This window comes from Brachyhypopomus gauderio, chromosome 11 (genome assembly GCF_052324685.1).
Source record: "Brachyhypopomus gauderio isolate BG-103 chromosome 11, BGAUD_0.2, whole genome shotgun sequence".
In the NCBI taxonomy this organism is placed as follows: Eukaryota; Metazoa; Chordata; class Actinopteri; order Gymnotiformes; family Hypopomidae; genus Brachyhypopomus; species Brachyhypopomus gauderio.
In genome coordinates, this window is record NC_135221.1 from 24647299 (window position 1) to 24664880 (window position 17582).

The 17582-nt window shown below is 41.6% G+C and overlaps 1 protein-coding gene across 1 annotated transcript; it reads right to left on the bottom strand.

Annotated features, from left to right (window-relative positions):
• Positions 1–9581: 9581 nt before the first annotated feature.
• LOC143527562 (uncharacterized) lies at positions 9582–16369 on the bottom strand. Its single transcript, XM_077022873.1, has 19 exons — positions 16277–16369; positions 15939–16121; positions 15101–15257; positions 14810–14881; positions 14571–14686; positions 14304–14366; positions 14151–14221; positions 13860–14052; positions 13651–13734; positions 13460–13555; positions 13118–13339; positions 12778–12896; positions 12426–12552; positions 12103–12188; positions 11819–11960; positions 11457–11593; positions 11229–11343; positions 10951–11005; positions 9582–9971 (listed from the first exon to the last, which is right to left on the bottom strand). The coding sequence occupies exons 2-18, from the start codon at positions 16116–16118 to the stop codon at positions 10952–10954; spliced, it is 2034 nt and encodes a 677-aa protein (XP_076878988.1). The 5' UTR covers positions 16119–16121; positions 16277–16369; the 3' UTR covers positions 9582–9971; position 10951.
• Between the last annotated feature and the right edge of the window lie 1213 nt (positions 16370–17582).

Consider the following 17582-nt stretch of genomic DNA (forward strand, 5'->3'; position numbering starts at 1 on the left):
TGTTATGTCAGTGTTTTCTTTGCTGCTGTAGGACATATATCTGACTTAGAGTCAGAGCCGGCCCTGACCAATGTGGTGCCCTAGGCGAGATTTTGGTTGGTCTAAGTAAATGTACTCTGTACAATCCCAAGCCATTGCACAAGTTAACACCTTGTTCATTTTGCCAGCAAAACATAATCATATAATAATTAGATTTTGTATAGGATGTATGAATAAGGCAGCTGGTATTTATTTATACAGTAAATATATGGCCCTTACATAGTTTGTATTATTATTTGATTTAAAACACAATGACAGAAAGGCAAAATCTTCAAATGATGTACAGATGTACAAAATAATGGAAAGAACACATGACAAAGTATTTAAAAGTAAATAAAATATAATTACAAATGCAAGCATATGGGTGATAGTTTTGAACATGAAGCCATTATGTTTCAGCTACGAAACAGAATCAGTACTTTTATATGAGAATTTTCAAAACAATTTAAGGTTACACGACAACATCTGAGTTGAAAAATGACCAAATAGTTTTTGTGCTCACATTGTTGATGCAATAATGGCCAAATTAATTAGTGAAGTAAGAGGATAAGTGTCAGAAATCATGGCATCAGATGGAAAGTGTAGACAAACCACAAAAGTTGAAGCTAGCTGGGATAGACGACGACTTAAGGGGATGAAAGTACATTGTACAAGTATAGACTTGGATAGTACAGATCTGGTGCAGCACCCCTTTGATCCAATTAGATCCTATCCAATTCAAATTAATGCATAAATAAATAAAAATATTTTTGAGCTTTGAAACATCATGACGACCAACCTGTTCTTGTCCTTATGTCAGATGATTGCTGTATGTGGCTGTGTAATGGACAAGGAATATAAGGCTATTTTGTAAGATCAGATCAAACACCACACCTTCAAAATGTATAGATATTTAATCCAGAAACACAGCAGGAAGAAATTCAAAAGTGATTTAATGATCATCAGAATGAAGTAAAGTGCCTTCCATTGCCTTGCTAATCATGAGTTCTAAACATTAATGTAAACCAACTGATCAACATGACTAAATGGTCCTCATTGGTCCAATCTCAGCACAACTGGGCACAGAGGAGAATTCTAAGAAGGACTGAAGCTATTCTGAAGGCAGAGGCTAGGGTTAGCATGCATGGAACAAACAGAAATATGACACAGCACACTGTCACTTGTTAAAGGCCTCACAAATAATTTTTAATGAATTCCAGTGCTGAAGCTTGTGATATTGAACTGTTCAAATCCCAACAAAAAAAATACACCATCACATTGTCACAACCTGTCAGTGGCATTTCTCAGTGGTGGAGGCGGTTTATTCTGTTGGAATGGCAAACTTACTTCTTACATCTAATTTATTGAAAGATACAATGAGAACCACAAGCTAAAGTGCATTTGACAAAATGCAAAGGATGGGAGAAGGACTACTTTAACATAATTGCATTATGTAAGTACAAAGATAAATGGTGCTCGTCATTCTGCAGTTAACATCAGGAAAAAACAAATACTACTAAGATCTATAACTCCTCACTCTCATACAGAGGGGCGGTGTGATGAGGGATACTCTCAGAGCCCAGGGAGGAGAGCTGGCTAATGGTGGAGAGCATCTTCAGCGGCTTGGCTGGAGGTGCTGTCTTGTTCAACCGAGCTGAAATAGAAAAACATTGCCAGATAGGGTGGTTGGGAAGAAATGTGCCAGTGGGTATATAACATGTGGCTACAACATGTGAGTTTATCATTAATGAAACATGTAAATGTAATTGTGCCATATTTTGTCAATTGTGATTTTTTACACCCCAATCGAAATTTGTCCTCCGCTTTTAACCCATCTGTGCAGTTCACACACACACACCAGTGATTACTAGGGGGCTGTGGAGCACACGTGCCCAGAGCGGTGGGCAGCCCTAGCCCGGCGCCCGGGGAGCAGTTGGGGTTAGGTGCCTTGCTCAAGGGCACCTCAGTCATGGCCTCAGGTCTGGGAATCGAACCCATGACCCTCTGGTCACAAGACCAGTTCCCTACCTCCAGTCCATGACTGCCCCACAAAACATAACATTTATTATGTACATATGTAATGCAATAAATTGAGCTTCAACGAAATTTGTTTTTCCAAAATTATGTACCTTTGTAATATCAAATCACAAATCACACCGCCACCACTCCAGACCCAATCAGGGAGGGGTTCAGCTCATATATGGGTTTAGCTCATTCAACACATAGATGTTAACATGACAACACTCTGACAACAATAATTAGAGAGGTACATAAAAGAAGTGATGTGAATGATAAATAATTCTAATCTGTGCATGTTGTTGCGCTTAGATCCTTTTTCACCTTAGCGCAGCACGTCCGTTTGATGCAAAAAAGATAACCAGTCTTGTCTTTAACCTTTTATTAAAAGCAAATAAAAATACAGAGCGCTCTGGAGAGAATACACAAAAGCCTTACTACTCTACTCTGTAGCTTTGTGTGCAGGTCTCTCAAACACATACTTTTCCACCTGTACTTTATAGTATGATCTGGGTATAAGCCCCCACCTTTGCTACTCTGCGAGTCTGAAAACTTGTCTGCCTAATTCTCAAAATTGACTACCTGTCAGCCACTCTTCACACCTCGGGGTCACAGACGTCGGATACATACATTTCTTGTCTAGAACTAAATGCGATGATTCCAGCCTTCCATTTCCAAATGTCAACTCTGTTTGTAAATGCAATAAAGCATCCTGTTATTGCAACTTAGATTATGCTTTGTTGGCTCTTTTAGAGTGTCTGTAAGACACTTTTGATACTAAGCAGACAAACAGTTTGATTTATACTGTAAATATAAAGATATTAAAATAAGCAGTTTAATTAATACTGTAATGCTAATAAATTTTAAATATAATTTCCAACAGTGTACTTATATACATGTGTTCTCTATGTAATTCTTATTACACAGCTGGCACACGACCGACCTTCAACGTTAAAATGTGGTTGAAATATGGTTTAAATACGGTCTGTTGTTGTTTCAACGTTGAAACAACGGTTAATGTTAAATGACTGCGCAAACGTTGAACTATTAATGGTGAATCAACGTAATATCTTCAACCTGCCTTTGTATTTCAAGTTCAAAAAACACAATACAATAAAAAAGTACAAACAACTCTTTGGCACTGGATGAGGGTTTTGAAAGAAGTATTTATTATTATTATTATCATTATTAATAATATTTTTATTTATTTATTGATTTATTCACATGCACACACACACACACTGTTACAGCCATTTTGCATACATTTATTATTTATTATTAGTTCATTTAATTTTGTGTCAAATGCAGAAATGTGTTATGCTTTGTGATATTGAATTTTGTCCTTTTATTTTTCTTTTGGATAATGAAGCACCTGAGTTTTTGGTCAAGAGGGGAAATGTTACTGGATGGTTTGGGGAAAGGGGAAAAGAGGGGAGCTTGGTAAAACACACTTTTTGACCACGCTTTAATTTTCTCAATTTCATTATATGCAGTTGTTAAGAATTATGGATCATGGATTAAATCAACTAAACATTTCACTTTTACAATAAATAAGTTTTAAATGTAACGGAATCAGAGAGTGTGCGTTGATCATGCCGGGCTTCTCAGCTTTGAACAAATGGACAGAACACGCACTTTTGTCATGCGCAAGATCACACACACACTCACACGCACTTTTTTTCACACACGAGCACGCTCACACACACGCACTCTTTTTTTCACACACACGTGCACGCTCACACACGCACAATCACACATGCACTTTTTTTTTCTTTTTTCACACAAGCACGATCACACACACTCTCACACGCACTTTTTTTTTCACACACACGCACGCTCACACATGCACACTTTTTTTCACACACGCACTTTTTTTCCCTTTTTTCCCCACACACGTGCACGCTCACACACGCAACTGGTACAAACAAATTACCCTCAGGTGAGATGGATCGCGGGCTCCGCCCACCTGAGGGACGAACACAACACAACAGGACAACTGCCGCTGTAGGCTATAGAACTTTTTTTTACACACGCGCACTCTTTTTATTCCCCACACACGTGCAAGCTCACACACGGGCAACTGGTACAAACAAATGACCCTCAGATGAGATGGATCGCGGGCTCCGCCCACCTGAGGGACAAACACAACATAACAGGACAACTGCCGCTGTAGGCTGTAGCGCTTTTTTTTTTACACACGCGCACTCTTTTTTTTCCCACACACGTGCACGCTCACACACGCGCAACTGGTACAAACAAATGACCCTCAGGTGAGATGGATCGCAGGCTCCGCCCACCTGAGGGACGAACATAACAACAGGACAACTGCCGCTGTAGGCTGTAGCGCTTTTTTTTACACACGCGCACTCTTTTTTTTTCCACACACGTGCACGTTCACACACGCGCAACTGGTACAAACAAATGACCCTCAGTTGAGATGGATTGCAGGACAGGACAACTGCCGGGACAACTGCCGCTGTAGGCTGTAGCACTTTTTTTTTTACACACGCGAATAATACAAAACAAAGCAGCAAGAATTACATTAAAATGTCCATATAGAACAAGCACTAATAAAATGCATGAAAAACTTGAATGGTTAAAGGTTGAAGACAGGTGCAAGATGACCCTTGTAAGATTAGTTAAAAACATATATGAACAAAAACATCCAGTGGAGCTCTATGGTCAAATGGAGCGTGTAAAAGAAAGAGAAACCAATTCCACAAGATATACAACAAAAAACTATTTCAAATTACCTAGAGCAAAAACTAATTATATGTGCCGAACTGTAATTTATAGAGCTATGAAGGAGTGGAACTCATTGCCAGTTTCATTACTTAAAATAGAGGGCAAATTTATGTTTAAAAAACAAATTAAGAAACATTATTTAACAAATAATATAAATTAATGGAATTAAGTTAAATTGTGTTTTTTAGTTTAAACTTCTTTTTTATGTTACTGCTGTATTTATTTATAAGCGGATTTATTTTTTATTTTTTTTACTTATTCAGTTGTTGATATTGTTGATAATGTCATTATGGTGATGGTGAGAATGATAATGGCAATAATGGTAACGATTATTATTATTGTTCTTATTATTATGGTTATTATTATTATTGTTAGTATTAATTTTTAATTTTATGATTGTTGTTATTGTTATTAAGTTGGCTTGTATTGTTAGTGTGGTTTGTCTTTTTGGACCCCAGGAAGAATAGCAGCTCTGAGATAGCAGCTAATGGGGATCCTAATAATAAAACTAAAACACGCGCACTCTTTTTTTTCCCACACACGTGCACGCTCACACACGCGCAACTGGTACAAACAAATGACCCTCAGGTGAGATGGATCGCGGGCTCCGCCCACCTGAGGGACAAACACAACATAACAGGACAACTGCCGCTGTAGGCTGTAGCGCTTTTTTTTACACACGCGCACTCTTTTTTTTTCCACACACGTGCACGCTCACACACGCGCAACTGGTACAAACAAATGACCCTCAGGTGAGATGGATCGCGGGCTCCGCCCACCTGAGGGACAAACACAACATAACAGGACAACTGCCGCTGTAGGCTGTAGCGCTTTTTTTTACACACGCGCACTCTTTTTTTTTCCACACACGTGCACGCTCACACACGCGCAACTGGTACAAACAAATGACCCTCAGGTGAGATGGATTGCAGGCTCTGCCCACCTGAGGGACGAACATAACAGGACAACTGCCGCTGTAGGCTGTAGCACTTTTTTTTTTACACACGCGAATAATACAAAACAAAGCAGCAAGAATTACATTAAAATGTCCATATAGAACAAGCACTAATAAAATGCATGAAAAACTTGAATGGTTAAAGGTTGAAGACAGGTGCAAGATGACCCTTGTAAGATTAGTTAAAAACATATATGAACAAAAACATCCAGTGGAGCTCTATGGTCAAATGGAGCGTGTAAAAGAAAGAGAAACCAATTCCACAAGATATACAACAAAAAACTATTTCAAATTACCTAGAGCAAAAACTAATTATATGTGCCGAACTGTAATTTATAGAGCTATGAAGGAGTGGAACTCATTGCCAGTTTCATTACTTAAAATAGAGGGCAAATTTATGTTTAAAAAACAAATTAAGAAACATTATTTAACAAATAATATAAATTAATGGAATTAAGTTAAATTGTGTTTTTTAGTTTAAACTTCTTTTTTATGTTACTGCTGTATTTATTTATAAGCGGATTTATTTTTTATTTTTTTTACTTATTCAGTTGTTGATATTGTTGATAATGTCATTATGGTGATGGTGAGAATGATAATGGCAATAATGGTAACGATTATTATTATTGTTCTTATTATTATGGTTATTATTATTATTGTTAGTATTAATTTTTAATTTTATGATTGTTGTTATTGTTATTAAGTTGGCTTGTATTGTTAGTGTGGTTTGTCTTTTTGGACCCCAGGAAGAATAGCAGCTCTGAGATAGCAGCTAATGGGGATCCTAATAATAAAACTAAAACACGCGCACTCTTTTTTTTCCCACACACGTGCACGCTCACACACGCGCAACTGGTACAAACAAATGACCCTCAGGTGAGATGGATCGCGGGCTCCGCCCACCTGAGGGACAAACACAACATAACAGGACAACTGCCGCTGTAGGCTGTAGCGCTTTTTTTTACACACGCGCACTCTTTTTTTTTCCACACACGTGCACGCTCACACACGCGCAACTGGTACAAACAAATGACCCTCAGGTGAGATGGATTGCAGGCTCCGCCCACCTGAGGGACGAACATAACAGGACAACTGCCGCTGTAGGCTGTAGCACTTTTTTTTTTACACACGCGAATAATACAAAACAAAGCAGCAAGAATTACATTAAAATGTCCATATAGAACAAGCACTAATAAAATGCATGAAAAACTTGAATGGTTAAAGGTTGAAGACAGGTGCAAGATGACCCTTGTAAGATTAGTTAAAAACATATATGAACAAAAACATCCAGTGGAGCTCTATGGTCAAATGGAGCGTGTAAAAGAAAGAGAAACCAATTCCACAAGATATACAACAAAAAACTATTTCAAATTACCTAGAGCAAAAACTAATTATATGTGCCGAACTGTAATTTATAGAGCTATGAAGGAGTGGAACTCATTGCCAGTTTCATTACTTAAAATAGAGGGCAAATTTATGTTTAAAAAACAAATTAGGAAACATTATTTAACAAATAATATAAATTAATGGAATTAAGTTAAATTGTGTTTTTTACTTTAAACTTCTTTTTTATGTTACTGCTGTATTTATTTATAAGCGGATTTATTTTTTATTTTTTTTACTTATTCAGTTGTTGATATTGTTGATAATGTCATTATGGTGATGGTGAGAATGATAATGGCAATAATGGTAACGATTATTATTATTGTTCTTATTATTATGGTTATTATTATTATTGTTAGTATTAATTTTTAATTTTATGATTGTTGTTATTGTTATTAAGTTGGCTTGTATTGTTAGTGTGGTTTGTCTTTTTGGACCCCAGGAAGAATAGCAGCTCTGAGATAGCAGCTAATGGGGATCCTAATAATAAAACTAAAACACGCGCACTCTTTTTTTTCCCACACACGTGCACGCTCACACACGCGCAACTGGTACAAACAAATGACCCTCAGGTGAGATGGATCGCGGGCTCCGCCCACCTGAGGGACAAACACAACATAACAGGACAACTGCCGCTGTAGGCTGTAGCGCTTTTTTTTACACACGCGCACTCTTTTTTTTTCCACACACGTGCACGCTCACACACGCGCAACTGGTACAAACAAATGACCCTCAGGTGAGATGGATTGCAGGCTCCGCCCACCTGAGGGACGAACATAACAGGACAACTGCCGCTGTAGGCTGTAGCACTTTTTTTTTACACACGCGAATAATACAAAACAAAGCAGCAAGAATTACATTAAAATGTCCATATAGAACAAGCACTAATAAAATGCATGAAAAACTTGAATGGTTAAAGGTTGAAGACAGGTGCAAGATGACCCTTGTAAGATTAGTTAAAAACATATATGAACAAAAACATCCAGTGGAGCTCTATGGTCAAATGGAGCGTGTAAAAGAAAGAGAAACCAATTCCACAAGATATACAACAAAAAACTATTTCAAATTACCTAGAGCAAAAACTAATTATATGTGCCGAACTGTAATTTATAGAGCTATGAAGGAGTGGAACTCATTGCCAGTTTCATTACTTAAAATAGAGGGCAAATTTATGTTTAAAAAACAAATTAAGAAACATTATTTAACAAATAATATAAATTAATGGAATTAAGTTAAATTGTGTTTTTTAGTTTAAACTTCTTTTTTATGTTACTGCTGTATTTATTTAAAAGCGGATTTATTTTTTATTTTTTTTACTTATTCAGTTGTTGATATTGTTGATAATGTCATTATGGTGATGGTGAGAATGATAATGGCAATAATGGTAACGATTATTATTATTGTTCTTATTATTATGGTTATTATTATTATTGTTAGTATTAATTTTTAATTTTAATTTTATGATTGTTGTTATTGTTATTAAGTTGGCTTGTATTGTTAGTGTGGTTTGTCTTTTTGGACCCCAGGAAGAATAGCAGCTCTGAGATAGCAGCTAATGGGGATCCTAATAATAAAACTAAAACTAAAACACGCGCACTCTTTTTTTTCCCACACACGTGCACGCTCACACACGCGCAACTGGTACAAACAACTGACCCTCAGGTGAGATGGATCGCGGGCTCCGCCCACCTGAGGGACGAACACAACACAACAACAGGACAACTGCCGCTGTAGGCTGTAGCAATTTTTTTTTCCCCCACACACGTGCACACTCACACACGCGCAACTGGTACAAACAAATGACCCTCAGGTGAGATGGATCGCGGGCTCCGCCCACCTGAGGGACGAACACAACACAACAGGACAACTGCCGCTGTAGGCTGTAGCGCTTTTTTTTTACACACGCGCACTCTTTTTTTTTCCACACACGTGCACGCTCACACACGCGCAACTGGTACAAACAAATGACCCTCAGGTGAGATGGATCGCGGGCTCCGCCCACCTGAGGGACGAACACAACACAACAGGACAACTGCCGCTGTAGGCTGTAGCGCTTTTTTTTTTACACACGCGCACTCTCTTTTTTTCCACACACGTGCACGCTCACACACGCGCAACTGGTACAAACAAATGACCCTCAGGTGAGATGGATCGCGGGCTCCACCCACCTGAGGGACGAACACAACACAACAACAGGACAACTGCCGCTGTAGTCTGTAGCAATTTTTTTTACACACGCGCACTCTTTTTTTTCCCCACACACGTGTACGCTCACACGCGCAACTGGTACAAACAAATGACCCTCAGGTGAGATGGATCGCGGGCTCCGCCCACCTGAGGGACAAACACAACACAACAGGACAACTGCCGCTGTAGGCTGTAGCGCTTTTTTTTTTACACACGCGCACTCTTTTTTTTCCACACACGTGCACACTCACACACGCGCAACTGGTACAAACAAATGACCCTCAGTTGAGATGGATCATGGGCTCCAACCACCTGAGGCACGAACACAACACAACAACAGGACAATTGCCACTGTAGATGGAGGCGACCAGTAGGGGGCCCGCCATACCGTGACAGTCTCCCCCACCAAGGCGCACTCCCCTCCACCGGGTGTGCGGAACACAGCGGCAGCACACAAAACAAAGGGGGAGGGCGGGGACAAGGCAGGGACCTGCTCCCTGCAGTCCAGTAGCTGTAACACAAACACACAGAGTAGCTCCTCCTCACTGGGCAGGGACAAGGCAGGGACCTGCTTCCTGCAGTCCTGGAGCTGTAACACAAACACACAGAGTAGCTCCTCCTCACTGGGCAGGGACAAGGCAGAGACCTGCTTCCTGCAGTCCTGGAGCTGTAACACAAACACACAAATAGGTTAGCTCCCCCTCATTGGGCGTGGCCCTGGACCGACTGGGCCATCAATGAGATGACAACCACGCCCCAGTTGGTCACAGGGCCATCACACCCTAGCGGGCCTCTGACCGCTGAGCCCCCCATGGTGTGTGGATGGAGTGCAACCTGCTCCCCACTCGTCCGTGGTGCCTGAGTGCGCAGGGTGCCTCCCTGGGGCGAGGCTACTCCACCCACTAACCGCTCCCGGCTACCTTACCTCTCGGAGCTGACCCCTGCCTTTTGCTAGGGGTCACCCCAGTCTCCTGGGTGAAAGATACTAGCCGACATCCATCTAGACAGCTCTAAATGACTAGTTCAGAATACTGCTTAACAATAATGTCGAATTAAGATTATAGGAGGGTACACAAATCTACAGTGGTAGACCGTTACCGACAGCACTGTAAATTTAAAGGATTTATAATTATAGATGTATGCTTATCAGTGAATGTTCCTCCACGCCATCAGCATAATTTAAACCTCTGCGAGCGAGTGGTATCGCATTTGTAGGATTTGTGCAAATGTAGATAGTTTAGCTTTGTAATGTTTGAAAAACAGTAGGCCTGTCCTTACAGTCTGTCCTTAATATCAGAAATGTCTTTAGCTGATATTTTTATCTGTGTTTTTTTGCCGGATGCTTTGGGTTTTGTCTTTGTATCCCACTGCTATAATGAATCAACAACTTATTTCCATGTCATAAATATATATGGAGTGCTTCCACGCAACACTACACATATAACAGCCCATAATCACAGGTAAAGTCATGCAGGCATTCCTCTCAAACACCCCAAGCTTTGTGATGTAGTCATATGCAAATCATATGCAAATTTAACAATGCACTATTCTATAACGTTCTAGTTTTTAAATTAAGAATTACAAAATAAAATAGCAACCAATGACATGTTACTCAAGGATTATTAGGAATGGAAAAACAGTCTTACCTTACACAGTGCCCTCACTGATCTGGGTCTTTAACAATATCAGCCTCTTCAGGTCCTGTATGAAAGCAGAAGGGAATGAGGCTCGGTGAATCAGGCCAGGTGTCTCCTGGGAGAATCGCCCCAGGAGCATCAAAGTCACACAGGGCTGCTGGCAGTACACTTAAGTTTCTCTCAGGATGATGAGGAGTTGATAAGAAATGTACTTAAGTTGTTATTCAACCTTTCAGCAGCATTTCAGTGTTCTCAGTAATTAAAGGGTATTCATTTAAAACACAAACCTCAGAAGCAGTGAGCGATTGGCAGTTGAGCAGCTGTCTAATGAGGTTGTCAAGCTCTATGTACTTTATCAGCTTTTCATCTCTCTGCCAAAGCTCTTTCTTAAGAAGATCCAGCCTGGATGAGAAAAAGTGCATGTTTATCAGTAAAAAAAACTCACAAGATGGGAAGAAGATAACCGTCACCATCTTCAGTATTAAGAAAAGAGGAAACTGTTTCAGTGTTGTAACCTTCGGTGCATGGACGTTGTTGTGGCAACAGCACTTGCTCTGGCACCCTCCTCTTCATTCAACCGACAGAGCAGCTCTTTCTTGTTAAGGAGCAGAGCCTCGTTCTCAGTCTGCACCATCTTCACCATGTCACTCTCCTGGAGAGAAACACCCACAACCTCAGTATTTCAGTATCTTCACCATGTCACTCTCCTGGAGAGAAACACCCTCAACCTCAGTATCTCAGTATCTTCACCATGTCACTCTCCTGGAGAAACACTCTCAACCTCAGTATCTCAGTATCTTCGCCATGTCACTCTCTTGGAGAGAAACAACCTGAACCTCAATATCTCAGTATCTGACTATCCTCAGATGCGCTTTACCCTCTGAAGACGCATGCTGAGGATCTCCAGCTCCCTCTGCTGCTCCACGATCTTCTCGTCTCGCCAGGCCGTCTCCCTGAGATACACCTCTTTGGCCTTGCAAAGTCTCTCTCTGTGCCGTAGCTTCCTGTCATGCTGCTTGCTGGAGACACATTGAATCAGTTTAGAAATGGAGAAGGAATAAGTACTTTTCTAAGCATGTTTAAAATGGCAGCGTGAAACCAGCATGCGTAGTGCTTTCAAATGGAGAATTTCGTACGTATGATGGTTAGGCGTCTGTCTACCTGATCTGAAAGGACAAGTTAACATCGGCTTCCTGGAGCTGCGTGTGGACTTTCTCATAGTCCTGCTGGCTGAGGGTCAGTTTCTCCTTATTTATTGAAAATAAAACACAGAGTGCTTTCTTAGAACAGCCTTCATGCTTAGCTATACGACAGCTATAAAACAGCTATATTGTGTATGATACAGCTATATGTATGAGGGAGCTCTGTCTGACACTGACTGTTTTATGTGGTGGGTTAGTGGTCATGTATGGAGACTGCAGGGTTAGGGTTAGATTAACCTAACCCTGGCCCTAACCATGCAGAGACCTGTGTGAAAGAATCACCTTAGTTATCTCCAGGTCTTGGACCTGCCGAGCAAGCTCCGCCTTGGCCTGACTCAGCTGAGCGTTATTGGCCAGCAGTGACTCCACCTCCAGCCGCAGCTCCTCCTCCCTCACTGCTAAGCGCTTCCTGTATGACATTAAGAAGCAAAAAAAAAGGTTTCAGAAAGGGCGGAGCCTATCACACATCACCTTGCTAATATTGTAGAGCCTAGCCACTTTGATCTGAACCGCAATAACAAATTCCTTATGTTTCTTACAACTATGTCATAAATCATATCTTTTTACTGTAATTGTCTGTGGAGTTCACTAGTCTGTGGAGTGCACTAGTCTAGTGGATGGCAGCTCTCAGTACCACTGCTGTTGGGAGTTCTCCACTTGATTCTTCAAGGTGGACATCTCAGCCACCATGTCCCTAAGCTCCAGCTCCAGGTTGTTAGTGTGTTTGCTGTGAGTCTTCTCTGCATTTAGCTGCTGGGTGTCGTAAAGGACAGGTGTAAGGGTCAGGTGTAAAGACCAGGTGTAAGGGACAGGTGTAAAGAAGGGACAGGTGTAAGGGTCCAGTGTAAAGGACATGTGTAAAGGCCAGGTGTAAAGGCCAGGTGTAAGGGCCAGGTGTAAGGCACTCTGTCATCTACATTCCATGTTCACATTCCACACTGTGAACATTAAGACACTTGGCAAACAGGCTTTACCTCTCTCACCACAGAGTCCACCTGCTCGTGCTGGAACAGGTACTGGTCCTGCTCCTGAGGCTGGCACGTCTCCAGGTCTTGCTCTAGGACGTTGATGCTGCTGTGATGTTGGCTGTTCCTCTCACTCTGAGCAAGCAGCTGTTCGTCACTGTTCATGAGGAGATCACGAGTCCTCTTGAGCTCCTCATTTAGCCTCTTGCACCATGTCCAGGAGTCCTGCAGCTGAGTCAAAGTGAAGATGTTACACGTGCTTCCAACAACCCTGTTTAAGATAACCATGCATTTCCACTCTATGTGCATTTGTGGTCTGTTACTACATGTTAGCCTGAAGCCCGTGCTCACCTTGGCCTGCTCAGCCAAGTGTTGTTGTTTGGCCTGCTCTTTCTCTTCATGAAGTGTGGTCCTGACCCAGTCCAGTTCAGTGGTCAGAGACTCCAGCTAAGAATGTCACAAGGCCAGAGGATTAGTCAAAAAGCGTAGCTAAGAGTCAAAGAGTTCCACAAACATCAGAGCGACTCGTCTCCCCTCCATACCAGCTGCAGGTGCTGCGCACACTTCCTGTCCTGTCTCTGAGATTTCTCAACATTGACTTCATCAATTTCTTCCAGGAGATCTATCTGTGAATGCACAGCAGACAGCATTTTGCTTTGATCATCTGGTAGACCTATACTACCCTCACCAGGATTACAACCATCTAACCCTCACCATCTAACCTTCACCCTAACCCTCTGGTGACTCTCACCTGCTTCTGAAGGTGCTGGATTTCAGCCTCATGGTCGCTATTTTTTTGCTCCTGCAGTTCCTGCAGCTGCAGGGTAAGGTCTTCCGCCACTTGCCTCCTCTTCCTCTGATCTTCACATTCCTCCACTGCTTTCTTCCTCTGCAGGGTCTCCTGCTCAAGCCGAGCCTCCATCTCCTCCATCTCCTCGCGGCACCTACAGAATCAGTCACACACATCACCATTTAACCAACTGACTCGTCAGTTATTACAACCACTGACAATACTGAAAGCGAGTAAAAATCAAGTGCCCACCTCTTATGGATGTCCTGTAGTGCTTTCTTCCTCTTAACTTTAGATGAAGAAGTCGTGCTGAGGATCTGACTCTAAAGGAAGCAGACAGCTGTTATTTTCGAATTTGTGCTGAGGATCTAGAGATTCCACGAATGTGAGGGTGCTTTGTTTAACCTTTGACAGTTTCTGAGTAAACGCCTCGTCACTGTCACCTTCATCCCTGTCAGTGTCTTTAACCTAATGATTCAAAGAGGATTGAAAAACTTTGTATTATGATGTTATGAATAATATTAATAATTATTATATTGCATGAAAACATAATTCCATTATTTTTTCTTCCACAGGATCCTTCAATGCCCATTTAATAAACTTTTATGAAATGACTTCCTCAAAGTTCCATACATTTCTATAACACTAGATGTTTAACTCATCTCTTCGTACCAGCTCAAGCAACTGCAAGCAGTCAGTGTTCATTTTGTGAACAGTGGTCTTCAGCTGAAGGACCTCTGCCACCAGGAACTCCTTCACCTCCTCTACCTTGATGTGTTCAGCCACATCTGTAGGAAGAACAGTTTCTCTCTTTGTTTGAAATCTTGAGCAACTGTTTCTAATTACAAACCAATTAATCATGTACATTTAATTTGGCTGAGGATAGAAAAAAATGTGAAAGAGTGTGTTACCATGGCGTTTCCAGTCCTCTATTTCCTGTCTAAGTTGCTCAATTTCTAGCTGAGCAGCCTGGAGCTCTGACTCTGAAAGAAACACAGAAACACAGACGTTATGAAGGGACACACTTATGTTAGACATGTACGCATGGATGCTTGCTTACACACACACACACACACACACTACATCAGGCCAGTATAACTTAAATTTCCCCTCATCCCTCCTCCTTATTTGCACAGGAGGAAGTGGACAGCACATCCGACCATTTGTGGATGAGATCAGGCCGTCCCTGCTCAGACACCCACCGTAGGCTCTGAGGGCCGAGCGGGCTGACTCCAGCTCCTCAGTGAGGCGGTGGATCTCCCCGTGGGCCATGTGCAGCCTGGAGGTCGCCTCAGCCACATCCTTCTCCAGACACTTCCGCTCTTCCAGGAGATTCTCCTGACCAGAACGCCTGCTCGCCTTAAACAGGGCAGAAAAATGCGTGTTCAGCGCACGACTGACTCGTGAACCTGACAGAAACACGCACGCTGTAGACGTTTTCCATCCCAGGTGAGCATGCATGCTGCATCATCCGTCGGGCTGCTGTGCTCAGAGGGTTAGAAGGTTAGTTAGTCAGAAGGAAGAGCAGGCCAGGTTAATTTGCTGGTGAAATACAGAAAAGTTGCTGGTTTTCTCAGCCAGGAAGGGGGAGACAGGCACACATCGGCGTTTCTTCCTATCAAACTATAATAAAGCATTAGCAGTGTAGACGTACGGGGTGAACCCTCTCCATGGTCTGCGGCACTGGTCTGAGCTCCAGGAGTCTTCTTCCACAGACTCTGCCCTTGCAGGCACTCAGCCTTGTGGGGAAAGAACGTTTGTAGGTTTCTCTGGGCCAAACTGCATTTTAACAAAAAAATTATTAACCATAACAAAACCAAACCACACTGTGTGGCCTTACTTGGTCTGGGTTCTCTTCAGGACTCTGCAGTATGGTCTTCTGAAAACCATTTGGCTGCAGTGTCTTCGTGGTGCCAAACACATGAGAAACACATACAACGTGCATTGGATACAGAAATCTGTTCCTACGTGATCCTAAAAAATTACCATAGCCTCATTTACTCATCTCGCCAATTCAGGATCGCTCGAAAACACACTCACGGTTTTGAGCTCCGCCGCGTGCTCCAAGCGCAGCTCCAGTATGTTCCGAGTGAGCTCTCTCGCGCGTTTGTCCTTCTCCACGTAGAGCCGCCACAGCAAAGCCAGACGCTCAGAGCTGGAGGCGTCCACAGACAGTCCTTCCTGCACCAAGCGCTGCTCCATCTCACTCAACGACTCCATCACCTGAAGAAATACAGGCGCAGCTAAACACCTTCATACCTGATTATGTAACTACCCATCAATAGAACTAACGTGTTAGGTTCCATTTAAATGGGGTAAAAATGAGTGTAAGGTATAAATAACTCATTCAAAATAAGTTACCAAAGCTGCTAACGTACAGTTTTAAACAGGTACCAAAGTTCAGAGACGCTCTTACGAAGACAGCAAGTTAAACAAACGGAACACGAGCGAAAGGGACGGACGGCCACGAGGATAACGCGGACAGCTGTTTTCAGCTTTAAACGATCTAACCTGCCAAATACGATTTTATAATCAATCCACTCTCACTTCAGAAGTGGACAAAGCCGCTAAACCGCATAGCGATCGTCAGTCAAACAAAAACAAGCTAGCATACAGGACTACAGATTGGCTTTGAAGTAAATAATTTAAATCTGTCGTATCATATCGTTGATCGTCTTCATTAAAAAGTGACTAATGTGTAAAGAAATGTTTACCTCTGTAGTCTGTACCGTTTACCTCTGTAGACAGACAGCTGTACAACAGAATTTAACAGATGTTTCTGTATTGAACGCTTTTTAAACGCGAAACTTTCCGTCAGTTCAACCAACTCTGGTCTCGTTTCGAACACAAACTTTGGGATTCTGTTTAGATTCTAGAATGCCGCGTAGTGACGTCAGCGTGTTGACGAGAACCGCATCAAAATGCAGCTTCCATATAAAAACATAGTAACGGCGTGCGGTGCGTAGCGGACATGCTTCCGTTTCAGCTAAAGCGCAGTTGTGATGGGACGGCTCACTCTCGCGAAGGAAAAACAGTCCCGTTACAGCTGTCTGTGGAAGACCTGGGGTGGGCTAGTAATCATCACTGGAGCTTAATGCTATCCCACATGCAAATTCAACAAAAATATTATAGTGCTTATTCCTCATACTTCTTCTTTATTATTTCATTAATAAAGTAAAATTATAAACCAGTTCTTGATGCTATATTAACATGTTATATCAGTGTTTTCTTTGCTGCTGTAGGACATATATCTGACTAAATATCTGTATGTGTGTGTGTATATATACTGTATATATATATATATATATATATATATATATATATATATATATATATATATATATATATATATATATATGTGTGTGTGTGTGTGTGTGTGTGTGTGTATACTGTATATGAATCTATGCATGGCACGTAGTGTATATGACGGCGTTTATTGTCATATGGACAATATTAATTCCAGCAATAATATAATTACAAAGCCACATAGTGGCTTTTAAATAGTCCACCATAAGACCACCAAACAAGTTGTTTTACGCAAAGTGCATCCTAAAGAACAACCTACAACTCTAACGTGGATATTTCTTCCTCTTACCTATTTGTGGTGGTTAGTTTTAATCTAAAAATTTCAATAGGTTAAAAAAAAAACACAGTGCGCAGTGCTCTGGAACCTTTAAGACCGCC

Bases quoted from the DNA above. Each gene is read 5' to 3' on its own strand.
- LOC143527562 (XM_077022873.1), bottom strand. From the start codon at position 16,118: ATGGAGTCGTTGAGTGAGATGGAGCAGCGCTTGGTGCAGGAAGGACTG. The intron at 14,367-14,570 runs GTACGAAGAGAT...TTGAATCATTAG, and splicing joins GCTTGCAGTTGCTTGAGCTG to GTTAAAGACACTGACAGGGA. The intron at 13,735-13,859 runs GTGAGAGTCACC...GTGCATTCACAG, and splicing joins TCCAGCACCTTCAGAAGCAG to ATAGATCTCCTGGAAGAAAT.